At 55.4% G+C, this 9,503-nt stretch overlaps 1 protein-coding gene across 3 annotated transcripts in view; it reads left to right on the top strand.

Moving 5' to 3' along the window:
- Positions 1–2,198: 2,198 nt before the first annotated feature.
- The window catches only part of LPIN1 (lipin 1), a 124,746-nt gene continuing 117,441 nt past the window's right edge, over positions 2,199–9,503 (top strand). For 2 of the 3 annotated variants that reach the window (XM_059942193.1, XM_059942192.1), the window contains exon 1: positions 2,199–2,344. In XM_059942193.1, the coding sequence (XP_059798176.1) occupies positions 2,264–2,344 (81 nt within the window). In that variant the 5' untranslated portion in view covers positions 2,199–2,263. The remainder of the gene's footprint in view (positions 2,345–9,503) is intronic. The other variant, XM_059942194.1, reaches the window with a different exon arrangement.

Here is a 9,503-nt window from a genome sequence, read left to right as displayed (position 1 = left end):
GATAAGGAAACAAAGGTTCTTAAAGGCCTGAGTCAGAACAGCTTCCAGGGGCCGAGTCAGCCCCAGGGCCCAGGTCTGTGTGACTCGGGTGATGAGGTTCAGTCATCACATGGAGCTTCTGGGAGCCACGTCAACACGTCCCCATCTCTAGGCGCGTCAGCCAAGCCAGTGTTGGCTGTCAGCGGCCCGACGTAGCAGCAGGACACCCATCAGCCTGACCTCCCTGCCAGCGGGTTGAGAAACCCGCCTGGGCCCAGAGCCCCGAGGACCACGCCTCTCCCGCCTTGTTCATCCCGAGGCGCCACGTGACAGCGCCTCAGGATGCATGCAGTGACGCTGGTGTGCTGTGTGCAGAGTGACTGCTCCTGTGTGGCTGTGTGCATCTAGGCTAAATGTTCACCGCGACCAGGTGTAATTACGGTCTTATCCCTCGTCAGTCATGAAGTTCTCAAAATATCCCCACAGGATGAATTAAAACTAGTAAGAGTGGTGGGGACCCAGCTCAGTATAGATGTCTTAAAGTGTTACCTTCTCCCTTCCGTTGAGGACATGTGGGAGCCATTCCAGGGCTGGGCTGGTGGGGGTCTCCCTACCTCTTCTGCTCTTCCCCAGTGGGAGGAGGGCCAGCGGTACAGTGTGGCCAGCACCGTGGTGACCTGGGAGTGCGGAAGCCGGGGGCTGAGGACCGCCCTGCTCCCTCCTAGATGCAGTGCCGGGACAGCCACTGGCCCCAGCCTGTAAAGGGAGGTCATTATACCCATTGTGCTAGATAGGACACGCCAGGCACCTTTCATATATTCACCCACGCCGCTCTCAGCATAGCTCCGGATGGATTCCTGGTCAGGGTCTCCTCCGGAGGGAAGGAGGAAGAAGAGTGAAGCGAGTGGAATGGGACAAGGCCTGGCTGGGGAGGAGGTGGAGGACCAGAAAAGGTGCTTCTCGGCCCATGGAGCAGAGTTGAGAGACTTCAGGAGGTGGTTGGTCTTAGCGTCACAGGCTGTAGGGACAGCAGCTCTGGGGGACAAGTGGGGCAAGGGGTCCCTCTGTGCTAAGAGTCAGGAAAGTTGTCTCCCTCAGTCCCTGTCAAACTGGATCCGAGCCGCATGCCTGCAGCGTGCCCTGGAACCCTCCCCTCCCCCCTCCCCCTCCCCTCCCCTCCGTTCCCCCTCCTCTCCCCCTCCCCTCCCCTCCCCTCCCCTCCCCTCCCCTCCCCTCCCCCTCCCCTCCCCCTCCCCTCCCCCTCCCTGCCCCCCTCCCCCGCCCCCGCCCTCCCACCCCACCCAGAAACACCTTCCCTCCCGTCCTGCGCTCCTCAGAGCCCAGCCCCATCAGCACAAAGCCATGACTCTCGGCAGGATGAGAACCACATTTCAAGCACCGCATGTGGGATCAGGCTGACCCTGCTTTGTCACTTCCCGCTTTGTGACCCAAGACCAGCTCTTCACACTCCTTATTTGACTTCCATAACCTTAGATGCAAAATACGTACCAGAAAGCAGCTTCCTGGTATGTGGGGGGCATTCAAATCCAGCGAATGGTCGTGATGTTGCTGCTGAGCACGATGGAGGTGACGGTGGTGGCCCACTGGGGAAGGGAGGCCACCGACCCCAGCCTTCCTGACTCTCCGAGGGGTGCCCAGGCACGGAGAGAAAGGATTCCCCGTAGCTTTTGTGGGGCGCACTGGTAGGGAAGAAAGTGAATAGAAAGTGAGGAAACGATCTGCACAGCTTTTTCTGCAAGGTTCCCTGCACGCAGCATGTGAGGTGGTCCCTCCCTTAAATCCCCTCCTCCCCTCAAATCCCCTCTGGAGGCGGCACTCGTGGGTTTGAATCCCAGTTCTGTCCTCTGTTGCTGTGACCTTGGGGAAGTTAGTCAATCTCTGAGTCTTACTCCTGATTCCTCAGAGCTGGTGAGGAGAGAATGGCCAGTCGCTGGCAGCAGCGGTCACGCCCCCTCACCGGGTGTCCTTCTCAAAAAGTCTAGAGAAACTGGCATCTGCGGGAAATCTCTGCATCCTTCAGGGAACGGGAGGTGTCCCGGTGTTGTTTTGTTAGCCGGTCCCAGGTGGGAGAGGAATTGCAATTCAGCACCCTGCTCTCTTCCTGAGCCTTGTGACTTGGCCAGGCTCCTGGGTGTAAAGAGAAGCCGCCTGCTCTGGGCTCGGTGTCGCCAGCCCAGCCTCCCAGCTCCTGAAATTAGCCGCTGCAGACACTGCTCTCCGGGCACTGGGTGAGGAGGCGGCTGGCATTCCCTCGGGCCCGGCCATGGAGGAACAGGACCGCGCCTGCAGCTCCACCTGGGAGCCCTCACAGGGCAAGAGCCGCCCGGACTCACCTTGGTCATGGGTAAGGGCCAGGGCGTGGCCACTCGCAAACCACACCCCCTCCTCCCCCAGCTGAGGCGCGCTGATGGGACCTGCGGGTCTCACTGAGGATTTGTGCATTCCTACTTCTTCAAATGAGTGACAGGACCAGCTGCTGCCCACGGGCCCCTGCTATGGAGGCTGCATTTATAGAAGAGGGTTTAGAACTTATTCAAGAAGTGAAGGCTTTTTTCTTTGCCTTGGATGGAGAGAAATAGTGATTGCTTTGAGCCTCAAGACGGGCAGTTATCTGACGGCTCCCGCTCGCCAGGCACAGTGCTGGGACCTCTTGTTGTCTTCTGTGTCTGCATGCGGGAGAGGAGGGAGGCCCTGAGTGTTGAAGTTACTGGACCGACACAGTCATTTAAGCATGGTTGTCTCAGAGAGTGTGACGTGTGTGCTGTGAGTGCCACTGGACTCCAAGGCCAGTGGCTGCACCATCCTGCCTTTTCTGGATCTCATCCTAGATGCCGAGGCTTTGTTCAAAGGTAGTTATTTTCATGTAAAGCCCCAAAGCAAGAGCAGAGGGTGTTCAGATAACCCCAAGTGGAAGTGGGGACCGAGCATGGAGCCTGGGCTAGAGTCAGGCGTTGTCGTTTCTTCCAAAGGCTGGAGGTTTGGCCGCAGTGAAGACAATGTGTTAATCTCCCGCCCCGAATGGCATCTAGGACGCCTGTGACTCTCCTCAGCTGCAGGGGCTGGGCCGGCACTGGAAGGTTCCACACGCCCTGCAGGCAGAGAGAGCCTGGGGCCGTCTGCTCCCCACTGGAAGCGGGTGAGGGCATGGCGTGTGCGGGGCAGACGAGCCTCCTGGCTGCTGGCTCCCCAAAGCACCTGTCGCTTGCCCTTCGGGCACGTTCCCCCGCAGGGCGGCTCCTTTCCCTGCAGGGGCGAGGGACCCTGCTGTTGGTGCTCGGGTCAAAATGCGGGGGGCCGGGGGCGGGGGGCCGAGAGAGAAAGAGCATCTGGGTTCTGCTCCCACCATTTGCCGCTTGGCCCTTTGGGCCGGTGTTTCCTGGGTGGACAGATGCTTGCAGAGGAGACTGGTCAACGAGCCTCCCTCTGCAGGCTGAGGACAGGAGCGGGACCTCCCCCAGCAGCGCTGTGCAGATCAATGGCACCCACACTCTGGCTAAAGGGACGGTTTTGTGGTTAGCTGGGGATTAAGATGGCTGTGTCTCATTTCCATTCCTGGAATATCTCTCTTGGACAGAGCAGCCCCGTGCTGCCTGGGAAGCGCCCCTACTTCTCCCGCGTGGGGAGCGCTCTCAGAAACCTCTCCCAGGCCCACTCTGGGACCGAGTCTCCCCGGCCCTGGGATGCAAGTTTTATTATCGTGGGTATCTCTCTTGTGCAGCCCAGGCCGACACTGTCATTCCCATTTGACAGCCGAGCACACTGAGGCTTTGAAGTTGGGACTTGCCCGCCGCAGCTTGGGGGCCGGCGGAAGACGGAGACAGGATGGCAGCCCAGCCTGTCTGTCGTCCCTGGTACCCTACGGCCGCTGTGATCCGAGGAAGCTCTGACGATATCTGCTTTCTGCTTACGTCCTTGGATTATCAGTGATTTTTCCTGGTTATAAAAGTATGTTTATTACAGAAGATTTAGAATCTACAGCAAAGTGTAAATAAGATAGTAAAATGCCAGTCATCCCACCCCTCGGGAGGTAGTCTGGGAACTTTGTAAACGGAGGTCGTGCTTCTTTTCCCTGAAGGCTCATTATAGTTAGGCCACAGAAGGGATTTCAAAGCCTCTAGTCCCTTTTTATTTCAACCCGTACACCGCCCTGTGTGCTTGATTCTAAAATCCTCAAAGGCCCCTTGGCTGTCCCACTGTGGCCTGGATCCCCCTCTGCGTGGCGCCTGTGACCGTCCTCCCTGGGAGAGGCAGGCGTCCATGGCAGGAGCCGGTGAAGGGCGGGCGGGTTGCTGGACCCCGCTGGCTCCTGCGGGGCGTCCACCCCTGGGTGCGGGGTCTAAATGGGCCTGGGAACTTGGGCTTGGCTCGGGCTGATGCCCACGTCTGGGAGATTCTGACCTGCTGTGCTGAAGGGCGGCTGCAAGGCGGGGATCCTGGGAGCCTATCTGGGCTCCAGTGAGAGCGCTGGCCTCCTTCCACTGCTGGGGGCTGGGTCCAGCCCTGGGAGGACAAAGGAGGGCCAGGTCCAGAGTCGGGCTTCAGCAAAGCAGAACTGGAACACAAAGCAAGAAATTGAGGCAGATGCCCAGATGGACAAACTGCCATGCAGGAAAGCTTAGGAGGCGGCTGCAAGCGAGCCGGCCAAGCAGGATGGGAGAGGCGGGAGCCACAGCTGCTGTGGCCAGGAGCCCGGGCCGGGCTGGCTGCTTGTGGGAAGGGTAAAAGTGGCTCGGCCGCCATGGGGCACCTTCATTCCTGGGGCTGGGAAAGGGCAGCTGGCAGCTGAGCCCTGGGAGGCACCTGTTAAGTTGGCACCAGCTACCTGAACATTGGCCGCAACCCTTCCCAGAGACTGTGAGCTTGATCTCCAGGCCCTGAGTGTGTGCAGAGCCCCATGGGGCACAGAGATGGGTGAGACCTAGTCTCCACCCGCAAGCGGTCCAGGCGGAATGTGAGTGGGTGGGTCTGCATCGAGCCAGCTGCCAAGTTCATGGGGACACAGATCAGGAGGAATTCCTACTGGCAGGGCTGGAGAAGGCGTCTTTGAGAAGCTGACTCTGGAACCAGGCCTTGGCGAAGGGTAGGATTTCAATAAACAGAGCACACGGTGGGTGAAGTCTTCTAAGCCAAGGGTTCAGCCTGAGTGAAGGCTGGGCTTTGCGAGCACAGGGCGTTCCCCTAAAGCTAAGTCTGAAGGTTTTGTTCCTCAGGCCATTTGGGATTTTAGTTCTCCTTAGCTGGGGCGTGCATGGTGACATTCATCTTGGTCAGGCACCCAGCCTGTGAAAGAAAGCACACAGTTACGGGCCAAATATGTGGGACCCAGCGTGAATCTGGGGGTGGGGGAAGCGGGAGCCATGGGGCTCGGGCACTAGTTTTGCCACTTGGGCTAGTTTTGCCACTTACAAGTTTTGATTAACTGGAGCCTTAGTTTTCTCATCTGTAAAATGGGGCTTACAATACCTAATAATATAATAATCACAGGTATTGGGTAAATGGTAGCTATTATTCATAATAGCACCTAAACCCGATAAAAAGATAAGCTTGCTACAGGTTGGGCTGTAAATATCACAGTGAAGAGAAATCAAATCATTCACATTTGGACCATGGGTCTTGGCGCTGTAAGGAGGAAATGCACAAATCCAGACCCCTGTGTCCACTAATACAGAGAATTCTGAGGGAGTCTTTGTCCAGACATTCTGACTCAGCATTCAAGGCCTCTCAAGAGCTGGCCTCACCTTCCTGCTCTCGGCTCTGTTTCTCCTACCATGACCTTGTGCTGCACAGCGAGTGCCTTTCTTCAGAGGCGCTGAGCCAGTCATGTTAGCTGGGTCTCCAGGGAGGTGGCCGTCAGGACCCCAGACCCATCCTGTCACCTCCAGCCCCTGAGACTTGGGCAGGGGCTGGAATTTGGGCCTCAGCTGCTCAGAGCACATGTTTGCTACCTAAATTCCTTTGGCAGAGCTGACCGGAAGCCTGGACAGAAGCCAGATAATACCGTCCTGGACTCCTTTCTTCAGGGACCTCTGGGGCCTGCACCCCCGACTGTGGTGAGCGCATGGAAAGACAGACTCAGGGAAAGGGTCCACCTCTCCCTAGACCCCCAGCCGACTTCAAACACCTGTCTGCCCACCTGGTCCAGGGAGGCTCCCAAGAGGCTACTGTCTGGGATCAGCCTGAAACCACCAGCCCCCTGGGTGTGTGTGGATGGGGAGGCGGAGAGAGAAAAACTAGGAAGCCGTCCCCAAACACCCTCCCTCTCCGGGAAGCAGAGCTTTCGGCTTCTTTGCTCCTTCTCTCAGTGTCCTGGGCCCACCCGATCCCCCTCCAAGTGAAGTCACCGGGAGGCCTGGAGCGCCCCCTGGAGGCGGTACCCTGCCACTACACACAGGAGAACCACCACGGCCTCCTAACACAACCATGAGGCAGATGGAACTTTAACTAGGGTCAGAAATTTAGGATGAACACGGAAACTCAATGCAGCAAAATCAGTGATTACTGGGTCCAAGTTGAATTCCTCGCCATTATGTTTGTTTGTGATTTAACTCCTTGCGTCCAACTGCTTTATTTATTTGGCCGTGCTGCGTGGTTTGCAGGATTTTGCTCCCCGGCCAGGGATTGAACCCAGGCCCTTGGGCAGTGAAAGCGCGGAGTCCTAACCCCTGGACCACCAGGGAATTCCCAGCAGCAAACTGTTGTTGGAACACATTCTGCATCTTGCCCAGAGAGAGATGCTGTTCCTTCCTTCTCAAATGATCCCAATCCTACTCTTCCTTTAAGGCCCGGTTCACATGCCACCATCTCTGTAACGTTTCAGCTAGCTCCCTCGTGTTAAGTAACAAGTCAATTTTCTCGGCTTCATGTTCTGTATGTTTCTGATGGAAACCGATTTTGTCTCCCTTTATGGAATTGGAGTACAGGGGACCCTGCCTTTAAACTCGGACTCCAGCTGGCACCCCTCCCCGCCCCCTGCCTGTTCTGTTCTCATACTTATTTACAGCCTCTTCTCTCCCGTTGAGCGATGAGCTCCAAGGGAAGCGAGGGTGTCTCCATCTTGGCATTGCCCACACCTCCTAACACGGCTGCCTTTGCCTGGGTCAGTCGGATTTACGCTTATTGTCTTGATGTAATTACTCGTAGCCTTTGGCTCTGGAATGGGATCATCACTCTACTTGGCCCACGCCTGTAAGTCCACACCTGTGCCTGGCTTTGGGGCCATCCCCTCACCCGCATCTTGTTCCCAAAGGTCTTTTCTCACTGCCACTTAGGGGTCCTAGTCGTCTCCCCCACCCCTCCGGTCAGGGCTAGAGCGGGTGGAGGGCTTTGTGCGGTAGCGCTGTGTTTCATGCAAAGACTAGGATCTAGCGTTAGTGCAAGGGGCAGAAATTGTGTGTGGTCCAGTTCCCTGCCGATGCTGGCCCCTGCAGACACCATGCCTTGCCATGTTAGCAGAAAAACTAAGGGAATAGATTAAATAGCTTCTCTGTTGGGGCTCAATGCCCAGCTCTCCGGCTTGCTAGCTGGTGACTGACCTTTCTTAGATGCCTTTCCTTGTGTGCAAAAAGGATTTTGTGAGAACTCAATGAGTTAAAAGCCATAAAGCACTTAGTATGCACATAACGAGTGCTGGTTCTAATTAAATCCAACACAGGCCCTGTTTCCCGCAGCCTTAAAGCAGATTTCCATTCCCTCTCTTAAGCCTTGCATGATTGGCCTTTTTGTCACCAAGTGACCTCTCTCCTGGAACACTATACTCACGTGATGTGCGATGTTCGCCCCCTAAGATCCTCCTGGGAAGTGAGACAGTGAGGACACAGCAGATCTGCATCTTCTATCCCATTCCTCTCTGGAAAACAGCAAGAGAAATTGCCATGCACGGTTGAACATATTATTTTTTGTTCTCCCCCTCTCTATTTTGCCAAAAGTATAATTAATTGAATGCATTTACATTAAAAGTATGAACATGATGAGGGCTCCACTCTTTGCCAACAATAAGTTTTGTTGCACATGTATACGTGCTATTGAGAAGCAAAATGCCGAGGTGCCCTAGAGCTGTGGACCCAGGGTCTCAGAACCAGGGCTGAGGGCCCAGCTTTCCAAATGACTAGTTATCTGACCTTGGACAAGGTCATTTCTCCGAGAGGCTCAGTTTCTCTGCCTGGTGCTGGGAGGCTCAGATGAGCTATGTGAGTTGAAGCACTTCGCAAACTGTGGGGCTCCCTAGAGATGCAGTGGAACTCGTGGGTATCCGCTCTGCCTGCTCTAGGCCCTGCGGGGCTGCAGAAGAAGGGCACGTGCTCTCGAATTGAAGCGCTAGCCAGAGAGCCAAGAACTACGTGAGATGATGTCTATCATGTAACACGCAACACGTCTAATTTTGTGTTCTCGTATTTTAAAATGTCAGATTATGTGGCAGAAAGCTGGCTAGTTATGCTTTGAACGGTGAGGTCTGGAGCCTGAGGACGGCCAGCTTCAGAGATGGAAACCCTTGGAGTGAGGCAGCTCAGGAAGTCGGCTTTTTGTGGCAGGTGGGCCTGGAGCTGAACCTGAGGGCTGGGAAGGGGGGCTGAGAAGGGAGAAAGAGAGAAAAGAGGCCTGGAGCAGCTTTTGATTTGGAGAGCTGCAGGTGCACACCTCCTGGCCCCTGGCCCTCACCCCCCGGACTCCGCAGAGGCGAGAAGGTGGAGGTGGGGCCGCCCCTGCACCTGCAGTGCCTCCCCTTTCCCCACCTCCGCCAACTTGCTCTTAGCCTCTCTGATCCTCGGGCTGTTCATCTTTACAACGGGGCTGATAAACCGCCTTGGCTAGCTTACTGTGAAGGTAAATGGGGTGAGGTTTGTAGAGCCGTATTTGATTTTTCTCTTAGCAGCTGCATGAAAAATGCAGTAGAAGGAGCTGTGGAAAAAGTATAACTTCACTGAAAATTCAACGTGAATTGTAAAGTTCGTGAACCACAGGCTGGTGTCATGCTGGTTCTCGCTGATCCAGGGGGTGGCCCTGGATCTGAGCTGGCTTCCGGAGCTGGAACCCCACCTTTTTCAGCGTCAAGAATGATCCCCACGTGAGCAGGCACGTCTGGGGAGCATGGGCCAGCCAGGGGCACGTGGCCATCTTGTCTTTTTTTCAAGGAAGCAGCACTGTGACCCAGAGCTGGAGGGTTGGGAGGTGTTGGGGATGAACGGCTGATGGTGCCAAAGGCTTCAGTGATTCACAGTGGAAATACAGACTAGGACAATGTTGTGTGACATGTGCATTGATGTGACCTTTTCTTGGGAAAGACTACTATTTATCCTGAGAGAATGCACTTCCCACTTTGGGGAGGTTAAAGTATCTTTCCTTTATGAGGTGATTATTATAGTAGATGACACCTTCCTTCCTTCCTTCCTTCCTTCCTTCCTTCCTTCTTTCTTAAGATAAACAGTTGACAATTCTATGTCACTAATCACCCGTGCTCCTCCAAACAAAACTAATAAAAGATAACTGTCTCTTTATTCCTTTATTCA

The sequence above is a fragment of the Balaenoptera ricei genome, chromosome 13, assembly GCF_028023285.1.
Source record: "Balaenoptera ricei isolate mBalRic1 chromosome 13, mBalRic1.hap2, whole genome shotgun sequence".
Lineage (NCBI taxonomy): Eukaryota > Metazoa > Chordata > Mammalia > Artiodactyla > Balaenopteridae > Balaenoptera > Balaenoptera ricei.
This window is presented reverse-complemented; position numbering and strand designations above follow the sequence as displayed.